Here is a 21,904-nt window from a genome sequence, read left to right on the forward strand (position 1 = left end):
AATAGGGTTCAGCCTCACATGGCATCTTAAAACTGAGCAAGTAATGGTAGACTGTCTTCAATTTCACCAGACAGCAGCTCCCCAGCTCCCAACAGCCTTCTGGTAGCAGGACCCTCTCATCAGAATGGAGGACAGAGGGTCAGTGAGTGATAGGGGACGATTTCTATATCGGACATTCTTCCTTGCAGTAACTTCACCCAGTGATTTTCAGAACAAATTTTCACACGCATTTCAAGTAGATTTTACATTTAAGGGATATATTGAGTCTAATGTTGCTGATGGAGAATTTAATAACTTTTACTCCAATGTCAGTGTATTAGGTTCACTAAGCTAAAACTATGTCAGTCGAATCGACATTCATGCAGTAAATCCTCCTTCACAAGGGTGAAAATTGCTTTTAGTATTAAAATACCAAGTTGCTGAAAAATAAAGTTTTGTAGCATAATGTAATTTTCTTTTTGTTAAAATGAAAATTATAAAACTAATGAAAAAAAACAATGCACAGCCATAGTCAGCACTGTAGCTGCTTAACTGAATAAACCAAACACTATAGTTGAGGAACACTGTGCAGATTTTTTTGGGAACAGTTTTATTCAACAAAAACTTTTCAAAGGTCATGTAGGAAATACACTATTATACAAGTTTTGCACAAATAAGACTAACAGAAAGAAAATCTAGAAAAGGGGGGGTTGTTTGTGGGCATGAACAGATCGTAGAGGGGCACAAGGAAACTGCAGGACTCACCCAGAATCTCCCAGAACAGGCACCAACATTATTCATTCACCAAAACAAAGACATGGACATCTGTAAAGCAGACCCCCAAACACTGATATGGTCTCATGGTGAACAGGAAATTCAAACCCTTTCTGAGAATAGTGAATGGGCTTTAAAGTTAGTAGAAGTAGGTAGATTTGGTGTGGAAATCTATGCTATCTAGCACATGGTAGGTAAAGTCTACTCCCACAGCAAATCCACTTTAACACGGGAATCTGGACGTTAAATTTGTAAGTATTTCCAATACTTTTTTTTAAAAAATAAAATAAAATACAGCATAATTTACAAAAATAACCTTAAATGAAAGTAAACCTATCTGCATTTTCCAGAGCTAGTATATCATGACTCTGGTAAAGTTCTCTAAAACTAAGTTAAGTGAAACACCAATTCTGAATTTTTGTCCTACCGTTGCTTCCAAGTCCAAAAATAAACAATAGCACTCATTAATGGTTTCATCTTGAGGAATGTGGTTTGGCCAAACATCTTAAACCATTTTTTAGGAGAATACACCAAAGTTTCTCACAGTAGACTCCTGTTTGAAAGAACACAAGGTGGTTTGGCATCCCAACGTGCAGCGGGCAGAAGCAGTCAGAGAAAAATTCAAATTTCCTGATCTTCAACGCTCAAATCTGAACTTAAATGGGAGAAGCCAGATGTCATTCTAGTGCCAGTCATTCTAATTCTGCACCTACACTGCAAGGGTAGCAACCTGTAGCAAAACCGTTGCGGGTTTCAAGAAAGGATTTTAGAGATGATTTCTAAAATTACTGACACGCTGCTGTAAATCAGAATACTCAGAATGAAGAATGTTCAGGAACAGGCAACAATAACTGTACCACAAAAAAGTGAGAGTTTGACCACAGCTAGGGAACTCAGAGGCTATTAAGTAAGTTTTGTTGGGCAAGTCCCTATATGATCCTAACAGCATCTGAGTTCCTATGGGGGGCAATCTTTCTGATGCAGTTTCAAATTATCATAATTTATTTATCAAAATTTAATTTGATTTAATTATTTAAAAAAAAATCATAATCTGCAAATATCTAAAACCTGTGAAAGTAGATCAGTGACATTATGAAATTACAGAAATGTTTTTTTAGGGGGGGAGAAAATTTCAGACATATCTGTACTCAGACAAAATTAAATTATGAGAAAACATAAGTCTGATATTTAAGTCATAATTCTTGTATCTCAGAATTCAGAATGTTTGCTTACAACTAGGAGTCAAACATTAATTCCAGAATATGTTTTAACGCGGCTAAAGTTCTTTTCCATAGTCACCATTACTGGAGTGCTTCATTTGATTTATGTTTTGTCACAGTAAGACATCAAATATTCCCAACAGTCAAAAATGTGTCCGTCTCCATGTGTGGATAAACTAAACCAAAGGAACACTTTGTGAAAGACTGTAGCTCAAACAAGTCAGCCAGGCATCTCTGTGTGGTGTGGACTTAATTCCTTGCTGTACTCACTCTACAACCTCCTAATTTCAAGTGGAAATATACTAATAAAAAAGGAGGACAAACTAAAAACATCCCTTTCCCTCCCTTCGTTAGTTTTAGTTTCGCTGAAACCAACCAACCAACCAACCACATTTGTTTGTCTGAAGAGTTGGCCAATCACTGCTCATTCACCAGTCCTTTTGGCCTTGGTGGCCAAAGGGATCATCCCGTTTTCCCCCTACCTACATTTTTCTCCTTCTTTTGAGTGGATAAAGGATGCAGCAGAGTGGCAGCACCATTTAAGCACATGTAACATAACAAATGGCAATATTCTTTCAATGAGCTAAATATACTCTCCAACAAACTTTGCCAAACCTGAAAACTTTTCCATCAATATTAGCCAGCAGGCAGTAAACTCAAAGCAGAGAGATGGTTGGTTTTAGCGTAAACTACTTAAAATGAAAACGAACCAGCACTCAGCCGATTCCCAGCCATTTCCCAGCCTGCTAGGAAAAGCATAATCTACCTTCAAATGACTTTCAGTTATGGGTGCCCCTGTTAAGAACCAGGACTTCAACAGACAGACTACCTCCAACACCCAGCAGAGATCACGAAAACCCACAAATGCTATCAACACTGGGGCTCAGCCAGTTTGAGTTTAATGCATGTAAAAGACTAAAATTTTCTAAAGGAAACAATGCATGTGGGTATGGGGGGGAATTGTCACTTGTTCTGGTATCGGAAGTCTCTCAGAACATGATTGAGAGGGTGGATCTGAATCACAGGAGACAGGTTGACCTGCAGGATCTTTTGTGCTTTCCTGCGGGCCTCAGCCACAGAACGTGAGTCATCCACCTTTATCACTTTCCATCTAAAACCATTTTTTTCCTTCCAGCTGTTTCTCTGCCTGGTTTGGTTGTTTAGCTCCTTGGGTCCCTGACCGTCCCGGTGGAAGCCATTGCTCCTCCACCCATTGCTGTTCAGCTCTGTGTGAGTCTGGGGAAATAGCCGGCCATTGGTGTAGAAGACTGGTGCAGAATCTCCAATAAGTGCGCCGTCCAATCGGATGGGGCACGACAGGCTCTTCTGGCTGAACAAGGCCACAGCTTTGGTGGGTGTCCCACCACCATTCTGAGAAGGCTGCGAAGGTATTCCTGAAAGCATTGGAGGGTGCTGTTTCTTAGAAAAGGCAACAGACGACATCTCAGAAGACGAGTCCCAAGTAGTGTGAATCTGAAGTCTGGCCGTGTGGAAACCCGACATTCCTTCAATATTGGTCAATCTGAGGCACGGCTGCACCTGCAGTCCCTGCGACATCTCTACTGTCCGACTGGGTGTCCTGCTGTAGACAATAGTGCAATGGTCCATCAGCAGCTCGGGAGGTCGCACCCCTTGAATCCTGGGGCTGCTCTTGTCTGAGGTATTCCAGGAAGGGTGCACCTCTCTTTTCTTGGTCACAGGCCTCTTTCCCCTCCTCTTGGCGGTGGGTCTGACATTCTTGCTGGATGGCTTCAGCATACCTTCAGTCAGGGGTTGGGTTGTGCAGGAACGGTAGCCATACACATCCTTGCTGCAAAGCACAGTGGGCTTATGGCCCTCCTCGCTTAGCTCCTGCAAGAAGGTAACCAGCTCCTCTGTACTCGACAAGTCACGAGACATCGGGCTGAGAATCTTCAGAGCATCCAGCAAGACATTGTGCCCCGCTGACGAGATCCGGGACCAGGAGTGAACTGCCCTTCGTTCTTCATTGGCAAATGCCAGTGGTCGGCTGACCGCGGGACCTCTTACTGCGTCAGCCATGTTTGTAGTTCTGTCAAAAGGAAAGAAAAAACACATCAAGGTTAAACTCAATTCAAAGGGAACAACTCAAAATCTAACAGCAATACGAAAATGACTATTGACAGCATTTATATGCACTTCGATAATCTGGGGACATCAGTTCAAGTCATCTGGAAAAGCTGTTTTTACATGCACAAAATGAAACCAGGATACTAGAAATCTATATATACACATGCACGAGGTGAGTAATCTGATATCTTCTTCATCTTTGACCTTTTTTAGAAAAATGTATCACAGATTAACAGTATAATGAAAGAAATTCCAGCTTCCTGACTTCTGATTTGTCTTTGCTGCAGTCATGTTGCTGCAGAGTGACGGCACAGGGAGAGAAAAAGCAGAAAATATCACAAACAGTGAAATCAAAATCTGACTGCTTCCACACACGTGTTAGTTCAATTTTCAGACCTTGAGGGACCTCAGACCAAATTTTAAGACCTTGGTTTAAAAATAAGTAGGCATCATCCCATTAATGATCTCTCCTTTCATTCAGCCGCTTTTCCCATCTACAGTTTTTTGTTATTTGCATACGCTATTGGAAAATGCTTATTTTACACCTAGTTACGTGCATACAAGGTCGAGAAACTGATGTTCTCCAGGAGACATCTACCTGGGAAAATCGTATTTCCTCAATCCCCAACCCCAATTCTGAAAACCAGCTTTCCCAGTTACTTGACAGTTAAATTGGCTTTCTAAAGAGACAACTGTAACCTGGTTAATCAAGTCCATATAAACGCACCGATGATCATAATTCATTGACTTTTCACAATTCTGAAACATATCATTATTTCATACCTTCTTACAGTGGGGTAGGAAAAAACTGTGGTACCATTTCAAGGACAGATATTGTTCAGGAAGGATGCTCTTCCTGACGCATCCCTCCCCAATTTCTACTTGGACCGGCACTGCACAGCTGGAGAGGGGAATGGGCTGTTAGGGGTTCAGTGTCTTGCCCGGGGACACTTCGACATATAGCCAGAGCCGGGGATCGTACCACTCACCCTGTTGTCCGTGGATGACTGCCTTTACCAACTGAGGTACAGCCAAAATAACATATTACTCAGTAAATGTAAGTTAGCAATAATGTTTGGAGACATCAACATACCTAAAATAAAGATATTTAGAGAGAGTGAGCACCTTCACCCCTAGATGACTGATTTATGGATGTTTATTCTTGACTGACATCACTGGAAGGAGATCCACTGGTTAGAAGATGAATTGCTGTTAATCTCTATGACTTGTGTTTTGGAGTTGTTATTCATTATACAGCTCTAGGGGTGGCTTTAGCTCAGTTGGTCATCCATGGACCACAGGGTCAGTGATTCGATCCCCAGTCCCGGCTATAAGTTTCTGAACCCCAACAGCCCTTTCCCATCCCCAGCTGTGCAGTGCCGGTCCAAGCCCGGTAGAAATTGGGGAGCGTTGCATCAGAAAGGGCACCTGGCGGAAAAACTGTGTCAAATCAAGATGTGGACAATGATCCACTCTGGCCACCCTGAACTCACAGGATAAAAGGAGAAAGGACCAAAGGACAAAAAAATTCATAAAAAAAAAATAAAAAAAAAATACAGCTCTACAACAGAAGAAGGGCTGAGAGACGGAGCAGAATGTTGTAATTTAACCATTATGTCGTCATTTAGGCAATGAAGAAACTATAGATATTTTTATATTTGGTGAGGTTATGATTACAACCAATTCGCTTCTCTTTAACATCCCGCAGGTAAGTTTGAAGGGATCAGAGAGCCGTTCTTAGGGTTATTCCCAAATTTCACTGCTCGTCCTACATCCACTCCTCTCGCTTTCCTTACTTGGCTATACGATTTGCCTCTTGCTGTCCTTAAACACACCATTTTATGGTCCCCTCCTTACCAGCTCAGTGAAAGCAAGAGCAGCAGTAGAGTGACATAGTGAGTGAATGAAGAGATGGATCGGTGCTAGCTGGAAAAAATAAATAAAAACATCCGAGAAACCAAACTTTTTTTCCTTACCGTTACACAGCGGTTAAATTCTAAAACACAAACAAACATGGTGATACCCCTACACAACCCTGCAGGAAGGACTCAACTGAAGCCCCCACGACCTGGAACTGGGTGCATGTATTGTTTCTAATGCAGAGCAGTGACATTAGGTCTTACAATATGATTTCATGCTGTTAAACCAAGTCCACTTATAAGCAAAAAAATTAGATTAGACATACAGTAAGACATTATTTGTGTGCAATAAGTACATCCTATAAATATTGAAAATATTTATATTATATTGAAATATACATACCCCTAATTTTTTTGTGTGTGTGTAAACCTATTATCCTCTTGCCACCGTGCCTGAGAAATCTTCTAGGGGAAACACTGTACAGTGTTGGAAATTATTGACATGAACATCTACTACTGGAGATGTGAAAACACAAATGGGAGACTTTTTAATGAGTAGATTAATGGTCGTGGGAGAAGCTAGTTTACGGTCAGCAACAATGTAACCCGACACCTCACAAAGTCAAACCAGCAGAGAGTAGCACAGCAAACATTAGGAAAAAGTAAAGCTCCACATGTACTGTGAGTATAACCCCAGCTGACTTGTTAGTCTGAAATCAAACATTAAAAAAAGATAGGAAAGTGTAAAAGTCGTCTTGACCTGGAGATCGACAAAGGTATGTGAGCCATGCGAAATGTTCTGTCTTGGGGAGGCAAGAGAATGTAGTGATAAGTACATGGTGCAAGAGAAGCCTTCCTTTGTGTCAAAACACCAATGAGCAGGTGTTTTTTTTTTTTGTCATCAGCCGTATCAATGTACTGACTGAACATATTTTATAATTCATGCTGAACAAACAATTTATTGTTTATCGTTCTTCAGTGAGAAAGATTTTTCCCAAGTAGTAAGCAGTTGCCAATCTTCCCAGAAGTGCATGTCCCAGCACATTTAGCCAAAGGACAGACCACAGAATGCTCAGAGAAATGCAAAAAAACCTTGGTTGATCATGTCATCCAACAGGACAATGATACAAACACCAGTAAACCTATGTAATTGTCAGCATGCTGTGGTGCTGTCATTAGCATTTAGTTTCAAAGCATTTCTGTTCATAAATAAAGCTTCACAAAGTTGCTATATACGCCTATATTTATTTTCAGATAACAGGGCAGTTAAATCACACATGACTTCATCACCAAACTAATGGGCCTGGTTTCCCAATGGGTAGAGCACGGGGTGTGGACCCGCCCAGCCACCAAGGGACACCTCGGAACTAGGAACCAGGTCAAATCAAATTTGACCTTGGGTTGCGGCAGGAAGGGCATCCGGATCACAAACTTGTGCCAAATGAAAGGACAAAGCTGAAAGCCGTTGATCTTTGACTTCATCCCCATACTCCCAATAAGCACATACTTCACACCAGAACTGCTTAAATCAGTTAAAACTGCAAAAGTGATTTGTCATAATACAACACATTCTTGAAATTTTCATTATTAACCTAATATTACTAGAGCCAGCCACAAAAGAAATTCTCACTCCTTAGGTTGGTTTCATAATCAAAATGCAGCTGCTGCCTGCAGCATGGTTACACAGCAGCTCAGAGCAAGCCAACACAAACATCTACATAGAAAGTATGTTCTCTCTTTGCCTTTGTAACCTCCCCCGACCTCTTGGGGTACCTTCTGACCAACGTTTGGATTCCTTCAGGTGTCATTTTAGCACACAACGTTATAGCATTATTGTTGTAGGTTTACCAAAGTCATTGGTTGTCTGCCATTTACAGTCGTCATCAAACCACAGTAGGCTATAATGGGAATAATACAGGATTTTTTAAAGCATGACCTAAGCAGCGTAATAAAGACATAACTAATAAAGAACTAATCAATCTAGAATAATTTGGAAGATGTTTGTAGTTGAAAACGGCCTACGCTTTTTTCAATACTTTTGTTAAACATTTAAAGTACTTTTGATAAGTAACAGTTTTTGGTCAACGGCATCCTGTTAATTACATATGTTGTCACTTTTAATTTGCTTCACTTGATGTCACGTCATTGAATGTGAATTATTCTCTTTGGGCCTAAAAAGATGAGAAATATGCTGTCTAACAATACAGTTACTCTAGAGGACATAACTTTGGCCTCCAGTACTGCGGTGAGGAACCTTGGAGTTATTTTTGACCAGGATTTGGCGTTTACGTCACATAACAAATCTCTAGAACAGCCTTCTTCCACCTACGGAACATTGCTAAAATTAGAAGCATCCAGACTCAAAGTGATGCCGAAAAACTAGTCCATGCATCCATAAAATCTAGAATAGAATTCAAAACCCTCCTCCTTACATACAAAGCTCTTAATGGTAAAGCTCCATCATATTTAAAAGATCTCATAGTTCTGTATTGACTGATTAGACCACTTCGATCCCAGAATACAGGCCTACTTGTGGTTCCCAGAGTTTGCAAAAGTAGAATGGGAGGCAGAGCCTTTAGCTATCAAGCTCCTCTCCTGTGGAACCAGCTTCCAATCCAAATTCGGAGACTTCCAAATTCTGAACTAGCTCCTACTTAAGATGCTATAGGTTTAGAGTGTTGGGGGACTCCCGTAAGTGCAATGAGCTCCCCTCCTTTTTTCTCTCTTTAGATTTATTTGTCACCACTGTATCCTATTAATTTTGTGTCCTACCAACCTGTATAATGTTTTGTTGTTGCTTTTTGTTGCCCTGTTCTTTTCTCCCTTCACTTTCCACTCACCCCAACCGGTCAAGGCAGATGGCCGCCCACCCTGAGCCTGGTTCAGCTGGAGGCTTCTTTTGTTAAAGGGAGTTTTTCCTCTCCACTGTTGCCTAGGGCTTGGTCAAGGGGGAATTGTTGGGTTGCTTCTACATACTTGTATAGTCTGGACTTTATTCTGTAAACTGCCTTGAGATGACTTTGTTGTAAATTGGCGCTATATAAATGAAGTTGAATTGAATTAAATATTGTACGTGCACGTCGCAGTGATGATGCTGAAACAATATATCTTGCAGCCCTAATCCATACGTTTTAAATGATATTTAAATCTGAGGACTAGTACGTCATAAAAACAGCTACCTTTTTAAACCATTGCTACTTGACTTTGCTTTGTGATTCAGATCATTATCTTGTTACAGGTCCCACAGCCTGATGCAGACATACAAACACCAAAACATCAGCAAGCCTCCACCATGTGAACAGTGTTACCCTCTTTATAAACGTTTTTCTCCCAACGCATACCTGTGCAAGTCATGACCAAATCATTTGATTTGTCTCATCAGACAACATCATTTTTAGTTTGTTTACATGCTGTTATAAGGCAGCATGCTTGAAGCATCCTGTTTAGAAGTAAACAATGGCTTTTGTAGACTACTCTTAACTCAGATGTGGACTTTTATTGCCCCTACAGATGGAACAGCCTAAAACTGCCACATGGGGGACGTATCCCATATGGACACTGAATACCAACCCCCCTGCGATGACGTAAGGAACTCAGATGCACCTTTTTACTCCCTCTAAACCACTCTCAAAATCAGTCTTTTATAATGATTAATCAACCAGGTGGAGCAGTGAGTTAGCGTCAGTCCACTGGTTAATTAGAAGCGCTCTAATATAGGAGCTCACATGTTCAAAATTAGCTGGACTTCTATTAATATAATACCAATATTAATAATATCGTAACAGTATATTGACAGAAAACACTACTTTTGTCTGTTTTGAGTCTTTATGTTGCCATTACTAGATTCTGTGTGTGCATGTTCAGTCTGATTTTATGTGGACTGATGAAGAACAACAGGTGGCATCGCTCCATTATGATTTCTCCATTCATTCAGCTTTTTGCTGCTACAGGATCAAATGAGCAAAATTATAGAGCTGGTTATTTACCTTGTAAATAAACTGTTTTATTCCAACAGATGTGTCTGAACTGGATTCAAAAATAAGCTTACTGCAGTTAGTGTTACCCAGGTCCATTTATCGGCTACAGATTTCCCTGCCACATTTAGGCGTAACCAGGTTTCTAAACAGCTTCTCCAACAGTGCATATACATAACAAAAGGCTGCAGGCAGAAACCCAGGGGAAAGATCATTAAGGAGACGATGCATCATTTGTAAAACAAAGTCCGTCTGAAGTCTGACAGTGAGGTACTTTTATTCAAAGTACCTCACTTTGAATAAAAGTGCCTCTGCTAAATGACTAAATGTAAAATACGCTCTGTCTACAGTAGTGACACCTACAGGTTAAGCACTGGTTTATGTGCAATTGTGTTTTTTGAGATCAAAGGGGGGCTGCTGACAATAAGCAGAGAACTGCATTACATTCAGATGACACCTGCCGGACTTACTGCTGAGGGCAGCGGTTCTGAGCCACACTATCTTCATGGGCTTTGTCACGTCCCTGCTGTTTTGTTCCGAATTCGTACTGTACCAGTAGTCTCCCATCTACCCTTTGTATGCTAGTGAGTTTGTTGTCTAATCACACAACTTCTATGGAGATGCTAAAACAAAAAGGTGATTATATGTGCAACCATTCAAGCCAAAATTGCTACGTAGTATCTTAAACCTGAGCAACCTTTGGAGAAGTCTCTTCCTTAAAGAGCAACCCACAAAGTCTAGCCTTCCCCCTCAACCAGCTGTACCTGCCAAGGAGTGAGTCATCAGTAAAAGCAGTAAAAAGGAGGATTAGGATTTTTTTTTTTAAATATTCAATTTCCTTTTGCAAATATTTGGGGTCTATGTTGCAGTGTACCTAAAAAGCAGACATGCATAGGATCCAAAGAGCTAATATGCACACTTCAATATTTGTTTATTTTTCAGAAGTCATATTGTCTTCACAATATTAAACAATTTTAATGTACATCACACATTTTCCTCATATCTTGCAGGTCTAATACCTAAATGCTTTAAAATCTTTTTATATCCCTCTCCAGCTTTATGAGGGCTTACTAATCTCATTTTAAAGGACCTTTGAAAGCTGTTTTTGTGATCCCATTGTTTATGTTGTTCTCAGCAAACTGCTTCAGACTGCCCCTGGAGATCTAGCCAATTGCAAATTTAAAGTGCAAGCCAGATTTAATACACCTGATGCCATTGGGTGTTGACAGTCTGAAGATCATATACCAGATTTTTACATATTAAAAGTTAATCAACTAGAGGGTTATATTAAGGGGGATGCAGAACCTTTTATTACTATAAATATCTTTGGTGGTCTGTGTTCTCGACTTGTAAGTATTTTCTTGCGGGTTCTTCATTATACTGTGTATTTATATGACATGGTTATCAAAACCTGTCCATTCAAATTCATTCAAGTCTTCAGTTTCTGTCTTTATAAACACCCAACGGTGAGCGTCAAAATGAATCACCTCATAAATATACTATAACCCTCGCCTACAATTTTGTCCTTTGAGTCAGATAAAGACACTTACAATGGATTCTTCATGCAGTCCCAGAAAGACACTACAGTTAGGCCCACCTATACAATTGGAGGATTATGATTCTGCAAGCTGAAAAAACTGGGCTCCATTGCACTCTAGTGCCATACAGTACACCCTTGGATAGGAATAGGGGATGTATAGGATAGAGGGAGCTGCCCAGATGACACCCCTCACCCTCGGCCACCTGCCAGGTGGTCATAAGGTTTGGAATTCTACAGTTGATGAGGGGGTTCAGTCTCAGGAAGAGACCCTCATCACTCATACACTGCCAGGTTCTGCCCACAAGCCAATGAGTACTATAGAGAATCTCTTGGGAGTTTAGATCACTCTACATTCTTCATACATCACTGAGAGACCACTGCATCCTTCCAGCAGTATCTTTCAGAAGTAGACAATATTCATAGAGAAAATGGAGCTGCAACAGTCATAGCGAGCACTACAAATAGACTTAACTGAACTCAGAGATTTGAAGGAGAAGAGGAAAAGCATTATAAGATCCATCCAACACACTAAATCACCAAATCAGCCTAGTTCACTAAGCCCACCTGACACTGTTAAAGGAGCTGTGGCAGGACCACCTCTACAATCCTGGCCAAGACCACATCCTCCAAAGTATCAGCTACCAGTACCACCTCCACCCACAGAAAGGGATTGGATGGAATACAATGATTATCACTGGCCAAACCTCAATTCATAAAAGCTGAAACAAGAGCTAGCATGCCCCGGACCAAACCAATAGTTACAATGCCTCCCTCTCTCAGAAATCATTTATCAGTAAAAATTAAGAATAGAACCACTGAAAAGGTTAAGTCAGCATTAGCCCAGTAACTCATGGCTCATGACCAAGTATTCCTTACTTCAGTCATCGGGATCCCAATTAAAAATAGCTCTGAGTAATCCATTACCCCCAGATAGCACTTGTTTGAATATAAGACCTAAGTAGACCACCAGAAGCTAGAAGAAGCCAGACTAATTTTACCTCAATTCAGCTACTCCTTACTTTGATCTGCCTCATCAGTTTCCCCGTGTCATGGACTCGCAAGATATTTGTCACAGCAACACTGCAGCATTTGAGAAGATTGCACTTCAGGTACGGTGCTTAGTAGGCATCTTTAAGAGTCTGGATCCAGAAGGAGAGGCAGAGCTGAATTGCTGGTCTCATGTCACCCACCTGATGAGTAACCTACACGTAGAACAGAGGGCAGACTTCAGGTGGGACAGGGTTGGTAATCCCAATGCTGTTTACACATTGTTGGATTTCTCTGACTGGTTATATTATGAGGCCTTTGGATGGTTCAAAGGATAGCTCCAGGGACCCATCATCAGTAGGGACCCCCAGTACCCAGAGTAAGAATAAAAGTAAAGCAAAGCCATATTGCAACAATACACAGCCCTAACTTAGCCAGTGTTCTGTCATTCGGGAGCTATCAAAGGAACAAATGTTAGCACTGTGCAAGATCTCATCAGGCAGCCTATTGTGATCTCCGGAAACCTTGTGGACTCTGTCAAGGTAAACATCTCCAGGTGTTACATGAAATGAACACTACAGAAGGGAAAGCAATAGCTAAAGAGTTGTCTGGCCAGTACCACCACAGAAGTTCTTTACCTAGACCACCCACCTGACTGTAGAGTTCTGCTGAAAGTCAGAGTGAATTTGCATCACAAAACCCAGAGTGTAGAAACCCATGTCCCCACATCTTGCTGGACTTCCACTACAGTCCTTTACCACTGCACATCCTCTGTTACTCATGGGCACCGACCACCCCCACCTCATTATGCCCATTGAGGCAGTGCACTTTAATCCTCCAGGTGGACCTGCAGCAGACCAAACTAGATCTGGCTGGACCTTGCAAGGGCCCATAAAGTCGATGAACAGATGTATTCAAACACCACATTCGGCAACACTTGCAGCCCTTGTTTTGCTACATATGCACTCCAGCATCATGTGATAGATCACAGCTCGGCGGGTAAGGATGTGCGCTTCTCTGTAGAGCAATGCTTTTGTAGACGATTGTCTACAGAGTTTGCCTACCTCAGAAGGAGCCAAAATGCTGGTACACAAGTTGAGGGCACTTCTCTCCTCTGAAGGTTTGGTCATTTACCAAAGAGGCCCAGTCCACCTCCAGTGAGCTGAGTTTAGCTGAGGACAAATCTGACACTTAAGAAAACACACTTTAACTCAGCTGGGATACTCACAAGGACACCCTGGGCTACAAACACCTTACAACAGCCTTTCCAGTATGGTTTACCAACTCTCCGCAAAGTACTGGCATCGCAATATGATCCACTTGGGTACAACTTACTTCGCCATTTCTGTGAGAAACAGCAGAACTAAGTTGATCCACTTCTTCCACAGGACTTAAAACTGCTTTGGCAAGAGTGGGAGTGAACTACACACCCTGCCTCAGATCACTTTCAAAAAGTCTTACACCCCAGTAAAGACTGACCTGTGTCAAGTGTCACAAAACAAATTCATATCTTGTGTGATGCATCAGAGACTCTGGTGGAATCACAAATGCATGAATGTCGAGGAAAATGGCTGAACTCAATGTGCAGAAAGGCTCTAGCTGTTAAGATGTGCGTCACCAAATACAACCAAAATTATTAGTCATAGCCAAGACAAATAAATAATTCCATGTCATCAGATGAACTCTATGAGATCCAACTTTTCATTTTATACTGTCCAATCTGATATTGCCTTATTGGGTGGGAGATGTAGACGGAATAGCTTATAGTTAGCTATATAGTTCCACACTCTATTCCCCCATCAAACCAGGGGTTAAGGTCATTGGTAGTGTTTTGCTATCTGAGTGTATTGTGCCATTTGTTTTTTGTCACAATCTGGTGCTTAAGGAGTTTTCAGCGTGTAATTTTAAAACCTCCACTCATACATGTTAAAAGTGTACACATATAGATAAGTACAAAAATTCTAGATGTTCCACCCCTACTGTATAGTGCTTTCTACAGTGAGAGAAGATAAACGGCTTTCAGCTTGTTACTTCAGGGGACGCCACAGTGGAACATGTTTGGCATGTTATTTTACACTGGATGTCCTTCCTTTTGCAACCCTACCATTTTTTATCCAGGCTTGCGACCAGGGCAACACCTGGTGGGATGAGGTTCGAATCCGCAGCCTTCTGCATCACAACCCCATGCTCTACCACCAGATAAACAGCTTTTAGCTTGTCCCTTCAGGGGTCGCCACAGTGGAACATGTTTGGCATGTGTTTTTACGCTGGATGTCCTTTCTGTTGCAACCCTCCCATTTTTTATCCAAGGTTGCCCTTTGTGCTGGTGATGCTGGGTGGGGCAACACCTGGTGGGATGGGATGCTCTCTGCATCCTAACCCAATGCTCTACCCATGAGCCACCAGGGAAACCTCTTCTACTGTGATAGAAATTAATTTGAATTCCTCTGACTAATCTAGATGCCAGATTTCATCAGGCTTCCTTCGATATTTTTTTTTTTAGCAACGTTTAGTCCATTTTGCAATAGCGTTCTGCTTGGACATGTCTGTAAAGGTTGATTTCATGCACTTCTGATAAGTCACTGACTCACCAATTTCCACAGATAATCATTGTCCTTAATCAAAAGCAAATAATCCAAGGATGCAAAATAGTAATTTTGTGTATACCTTACCACAAATGTCAAATTAAAAACCAAAAAATGTTACAATGATTGAATTCTGATTTATTTAACATGTTGTTGTTAAAGTATAGCAAAGGGTGTACATTTGCTGTAATCTGTATATGGTGCTACTGGATTTGAAGGAATAATATCAGTATCAGCCACACAATTCCTGTTCACAATTCCATGTTCTGAAAGTCTGATAAATAATGCAACAGAAGTTCACCTGATTATGATGATAAACTAACAAGTCATTTTCAATTAATAAATGTGCATCTGAGTCAAATCTATTACTTAATCATCCAATTCTAGATCTCAGCAACTAGATTCTGTATCTGCCATTTCAGGCCAAAACTTAAACAGACAGTTAGAAATCAACAACATGCTAACGTGAGTAGAATCATAAACCTGTAGTAGTCGTCACAAACCTGATACTGCAAAGGTGCAGTTTTCTGCTGTACATGCAGGTTAAAATTAGAGATTCTAAAAAGGTAAACAAAAGGGAGAACTGGGATTGGGCCTTTATGTTCTGGAATGGCTCATTTTAAATCCTGACCTTAATCCTATAGAAATTTAGTGGAAGGACCTGAGGCAGGTATTTCATGCAAGTAGGCCATACATCCCTGAGTCCCAGCCAGACACAAATATTTAAGATCAGATCATTTCCCATAATTATTAAATTGGTTATTTTGTCTCGTCTTGTTAACTGGGTTCTCTTTATTTTTAGGACTTCATGCTGTAGGTCATATTCTTATAGAAAGACAAATAGGCTAACAAATGTTTAAGCGTCACAATAAAAATCTGAATTTCTAAATTAAGCTTTAAACCCTGTAAATCGGACAATAACTTTAGTGCATGTTTTTGCTTTTCAAATTAACCACAACTCCACAGCAACCTTTTGACAGCCAGTAAAAGTCTGATTAGCAATTGCAACTAACATCAAGCAATGCCTTATCAGTTGATCGACTGATGAAAGCTCTTTAGTCCTTTAAATCTGCAGAATTTTGATTGCTGACTGACAATTTGTAAAAATCGCAAGGGAAACCCAAAATAAAAACAGGTTTTATGGAAGGTTAGCAGCATTTGCTGCCATAGACCTTGCTTTTATCCTTATGGTTTATTAGTGCTAAAAGCGGGCTTTCTTGGTACCTCAACAGAGAGACACAAACTGAAAAAAATGTCAGCTACACACTGCTAAAAAGGAAAGTTGAGCTCTACTTTTTGCAAATATACCCTGAAGAAGTTAATCAGCTACAGCAGGTAAAGAGCCCATTGCGAAAGTCTATGTTACATAAATTACTCGGATTAGTTTTTAGTCATCATGGTCTACAGTCACGTTTTACTGTGCGTGGTTTCGCTGTTTCAATAGTTTGAATGATCATGTGTTAGTAACTACCCAGACACATGACAGGTGGGGGAGTCGATGTCCAGAGCTTCTCCAGGTAAGATGGACGTGAACACAGATTTAACAACTTTAAAAATGTGTAAAAGTCTGGTATTAGTGTCAGACATATTAAACAATAACGAGCTCATTAATAAGATTCCTGCTGTTCTATGTGGATCACGAGCTCGGCAGCAGTGTGTCAGCGTTTCTGCTTTGTTTCATGGCGGATTCCTCCAAACAAACTTCTCTACAAAAGGTGCTGGGTAGGGGGAGGGTAACAATGTAGATGGTCTCACATCCAAGAGGTGTGAATGTCGACTTTATTTAAATATGAATGAAAACCCCCAAACCTCTGAAGTCATCGGGCTGGTTGTACTATTGTTCTATTTTTTATAGCGCAATAACATTTTCTATGCTGCTCTGTAGTTTTGTTTCAAAGTTGCAAATACACAGACATTTACTAAAAGTAAAAATTTCAACAAGAAGCAATTTGACAGAGTTTTTGCTTGAAAGAGACGATAAGCATTCTGTTAACTGCTTAGAGTAGAAAACTCCCCCACCTCCCATGTGTTTGTTACAGCAGCTCCTGTTCGTGGCTTAGGGGACGATTAGTCAGTTCTCCTGTACGTACACACGAAAATCACCACGGTCAAAATATAAATGTAACACTGCTGGGTTTGCTGTGTGCCTGTATACTTGGTTTGATTTAATGGGTCAAAGGCTGCAACTGCTGTTTTTTGAGGAAACCAATCGCACCTCATGAAGCTGAATGTGCGCTGTCATTAACATCTAAGACACAGTTTCCACTGGTCAAAGTGGGCCTCTGAAAACAGGGACACAGGCAGCCGCTGTTAAACCACCTCTGTCCTTTAAGGTGGGGAAAAACACAAACCGAAATACAGAAACTACTGTAACTCTGATTCCACCCAGTCTGCTAAAATCTGTCTTCACGAACAAATATATTTTATTCTCTCTCCTTGTTTCTGTAACCAAAGTCATATTATTCATCAGTTGTACCAGTAAACCATTTAAGGCGTGCTTTATTATCCGTTTTCTCATCACATAAATCTTATTTAGGATGAATATAATGAGAGTAAAATAGGGCTAAAACAATTCCAATCATCAGGTTAATTTCGCCTTTGTCCTGCTTTGTTTTTCCCAAGAGTCGGAAAACATTAGCTGACTCCACCCAGTCTCATCCAGCTGAGTATTTCGTGCATTATCAAAATAACTTCAGCTTGATGAAGATCAAAAACACCACCAGGCTACAGTAATTCCCGGGTAAAAGCCGTTTTTACTTTTTGGATTAAAAATGACACATGATTGTAACTATACATCGTTAGATCGATGTAATCAATATTTATGTTCATTGAAACTTCATGTTTGGAAAAGTTTGCCGTTCTCTTGCCTCCTGAATAATACTGGATCTCTCTTCTACTCCACCACCTTCTTGGTGTACAAATACAGTAATACTGGTATGGTAGGTTTTAGTAGGGGACCATGATTTGCACGTGCACCGGGTGCTGTAAGCTGAGCGCCACCGACAGGACATGTACTTTCATCACATGCCATCACGCGGGACAAGAGACGAGCAATCGCCGTAAGAGTGATGAACTCACGCGGCGTAGACCAACACTTTCAACGGCTACATCTGTTGCTTCAATAGTTCGCTCCATTTATAGTTCTCTGGCTTTGCACCCCTAAAGATCTATTTGAGCTACAGTAACATGTGTTTTGAGGCTGCACCCATCATAAAGTGTCTGGCTAATCAATAAATATGGATCTATCCATACTAACGTTAGCATCTGTATTGTTTTGTCATGTCAAATTTATCTGTACAACACATTTGTTAGATCTTATAAACATCCTTCACTGAATGCTCATTAAAAATACATCTTTGCATATTATTTATTCACCTAAAACATGAATACCCACAATCCGGCAAGCTGTTTGCTTTGATATGATAGACATGATAGTGTTTACTACTGCAAATTGCTACACTAGGAAACAGTTGTCCTGATGGAAACTGGTATTTCAACAACTGGTAAGTTCCTAGCCACAGAAAACAAACAACTTAAGGTGCAATAGCTACATTACATTGCTAAGGAAGGAAGGTTAGTTACATTGCTAAACATAGACAAACTTATTTTTGCGATCACCAGTTTTGGTAAATGGTAAGATTCAGTAAATTGATTTTTTTCCAGATTTTGAATGTAAGCATTTCCATCTTTCAAGCCAGTTTATTGCTTATGATTCTCTTAAATGTGAATTTTAAATCAATTTTAGATGTAATGAAAACAAAAGTGATGTAAGTAAGAGAATAGCAATTTTATTTCTAAAATTTTATGTGTGCATTTTTACACTACTTGTTATTGGGAAAAGTAATATTACAGTCCCAAGTTACGACCCAACACTGGCGATCACGGACTGAACTAAGCTAAGGACACACCTGAAGCCTAGCTAGCCAACACTGTCAATGACTGAACAGCTCACACATTAAGACTGTTTCCACAAACTATCACAAATGTCTAGTGTCTGACAGTGTGGAAGTGGCACAAACCTGACAACTGAGTAAACTATGGTCCACAAACTTAACAACTGTTGTGGAGATAGACCCCCCCCCGAAATTTATGCAATAGCATGTGTTCTTGTGCCAAAACAAATATGACGACAACCAAGAACTTTGACTTTTGACTGTTTGTGAAGTATAGAGGCAACAGAGGAGAAATAAAGGTAATACAACTTTATATAAAACAATGCTACATTCAGCTAATGCTGCAGTTACTGTAAGTGTGTTTCAGTTGTGATGTCATCAGTTGCTGATACCTGTTGTAAATATCAAATGACTGGCTCTTAAGTAGTAGTGGGGCAACGCGTCAACGTAATCGCTTACAAAAATGTTGCGCTTTGATGCATCGATGCTTCGCAAGTTGGGCTAGAAATTAACGGTACACAAAGATTTGGTACCTAGGACAATTGTCGGACAATAAATAAAATTACCTCACAGTGAGTGGATTTAGTTGTTAAAGCTTAACTAGTGTGCGATAATAGAGATATTTGTATTCTGACATCATGTGAATTGAATTCAAGACACAATGGAGATTAGCGATCTTATCCCATATGTTCAGGGTCGCCACAGCGGATCATTGTCCGCATGTTGATTTGGTACAGTTTTTACGCCGCATGCCCTTTCTGATGCAACTCTCCCCGATTTCTGGACCAGCACTGCACTGCTGGGGAGGGAAATGGGCCATTAGGGGTTCAGTGTCTTGCTCAGAGACACTTCGACAAATAGCCAGGGCCGGGGATCGAACCATTGTGGTCCGTGGACGACCGCCTTTACCAACTGAGCTACACCCGCCCCAATGGAGATTAGCGAGTAAGCGAATAAATAAAAACTTGTGGTGCAGCTCCTTCTGGGTCGTTCTTCTCTCTGTGTATGCGCAAGGACGGAGCTCAATTAAGTGTCCCTGGCTTCAGCAGAGACAGATCTGACAGCTCAGATAAAGTCAAAGTTACTTCTTAACTCAACCAGACAACATTAGTGCTGGTGGGTTAAGCCACCAACCAAAAGTGGTAGGCCAGCAGCCACTTTTGCCAGCCACCTCTTTGCGTTCATTCCTATAAAGAAAGTTCATAAAGGACACATATTCACCAAGCTATGTTCACAAAAATATCAAACCGAATCAAAAATGTGAACCTCCCACACTGGTCTGGCTAGGCCTCAATAATTACTGTCATCAACAACTGCAATGCAAATTTCCCAAACAGACAGCTAGCTACACAGGAGAATCGATATGCTTATTTGATTCGTAAGAACAAAGAAATCAGTCAGCCGACATTTCAAAAATTGTATCAGAAATACCCCCAAATTTGCAGACTAGACCATCCAGGCACAGCTACATGCCGCGCGCAAGCGTGCGCAAACGTACGTCGTTCGCTCGCTCTCTAGCGCCCCCCCTCCACGAACGCGCCAATAAGTCCATATATGCTTAATTTATGCAACACTGCTGCTAACCAGCACCATAAACTGTAGTCAAACTAGCTCTGGTGAAGCCAAAAGCACGTTCACAACTTTCAGTGGTGGATTGAAGACGTCACCATTTTTCACCCGGACTTGTAAAGTGCCAGCGACAAGCTTTGCTCGTCACATACTCCCCCAGCAATCTCTCCTCTGTCTGGGAGCTACTAGTTGTTGAGGCTCCCTCAGCTCCCTCAGGCCTGCCCCTGAACTCGCTACACATCGTCCGAGAGAATCTCTAAGTCGCACACGTACTAGTTACCAACTGCACTGAAAGCGCTCAACAGAAATATGCAATTACCTTTTAACTGTGCTGCCTTGGCATCCTCCGGTCGCCGCTGTGCCGACGCTCCACGGTAAAATGGCTGCAACAACAGCGGTGTGGATGACAGACCAGGGAGGAGGGGGGGGGCGGGCTCAGTTAACCCCGCCGATGGGTGGGGGTGGGGAACGGACGGAAGTCACTGATTAAAAAACTCAAAAGTGAATTAAAAACGAATGTGTCTTTTAGAAACATAATTAACTATTCGGAAAACAAAATCTAGAATGTCAGAATCTAGGAAAACTGTGACATCACGAGTAGGCGGAGCAAGTGACATTTGGTTTTTAAAAAAACGCATAAAATTTTATTTGCCTGTATGTATTTATCTATTGTTCTTTTAAAATCGTATTTTATTTGTTTTTTACACTTTTATCTTTTTATTTCATTGCATACTTCCTTAATAAATACTTATCGTAAATGTTATTTTTGACATGTTATAAAGCGTCTGCCTAATAACTAAATATTCTATAGAATGAAAATGATTTTTTTAAGTCAGTGAAAGAAAGTGTGCATCTAATGCTGGCTTCATGTCATGTTATGAATGCAGCATAAAACTCTTACCAACCCTACTACTCAACATGACCTAAAAGTTGTTACCATTAGACTATTACTATATTTCTTAAGGCTTTCTTAAGTCCACGACAGTGCTGGCCTCACAATGTGTGGTTCCAAGCATCAGAAGACATATTCAGTTCCCAACTACATATATATCCATTGTATCCACCAGCTCTGTGTCAGCTGTGGAAACCTTCAAATTTCTGGGGTCCACTAGCTCCAGGAAATGAGGAGGGAAGTAAACTCAGAGAGCCTCAGGAGAGGATGTACTTCCTGCAGCAGCTGAGGAAGTTCAACCTACCACATGACCTGCTTATTCAGTTCGGCTCTGGTTTGGCGCAGCAAGAAGAGACTGCAGAGGACATTGACAACTGCAGAAAGAATCATTATTGCTCCCCTGCCCACTCTCCAGGACTTGTACACATCAAGAACCAGGAAAGTCACCAGTGACCCCCTCTAACCCTGGACACAACCTCTTCCAGCTTCTACTCTCTGGTAGGCGCTACAGAGCTGTGACTGCCAAAACCACCAGACACTGGAA

At 41.0% G+C, this 21,904-nt stretch overlaps 1 protein-coding gene across 3 annotated transcripts; it reads right to left on the bottom strand.

The window, feature by feature from the left end:
- Positions 1 to 1,032: 1,032 nt before the first annotated feature.
- Positions 1,033 to 20,894, bottom strand: ccdc71 (coiled-coil domain containing 71). 3 transcript variants are annotated; one of them, XM_067503181.1, is made up of 3 exons: positions 20,788 to 20,866; positions 12,454 to 12,636; positions 1,033 to 4,023 (listed from the first exon to the last, which is right to left on the bottom strand). In XM_067503181.1, exon 3 carries the CDS (start codon positions 4,011 to 4,013, stop codon positions 2,937 to 2,939), a length of 1,077 nt encoding a protein of 358 aa, XP_067359282.1. In that variant the 5' UTR covers positions 4,014 to 4,023; positions 12,454 to 12,636; positions 20,788 to 20,866; the 3' UTR covers positions 1,033 to 2,936. The 3 variants fall into 3 exon arrangements, with proteins under 3 accessions (XP_067359282.1, XP_067359281.1, XP_067359280.1); XM_067503180.1 differs by having other exon boundaries at positions 12,433 to 12,636; XM_067503179.1 differs by lacking the exon at positions 12,454 to 12,636 and having other exon boundaries at positions 20,788 to 20,894.
- Positions 20,895 to 21,904: the final 1,010 nt, after the last annotated feature.

Source organism: Channa argus, chromosome 5, assembly GCF_033026475.1.
Source record: "Channa argus isolate prfri chromosome 5, Channa argus male v1.0, whole genome shotgun sequence".
NCBI classification, from domain to species: domain Eukaryota; kingdom Metazoa; phylum Chordata; class Actinopteri; order Anabantiformes; family Channidae; genus Channa; species Channa argus.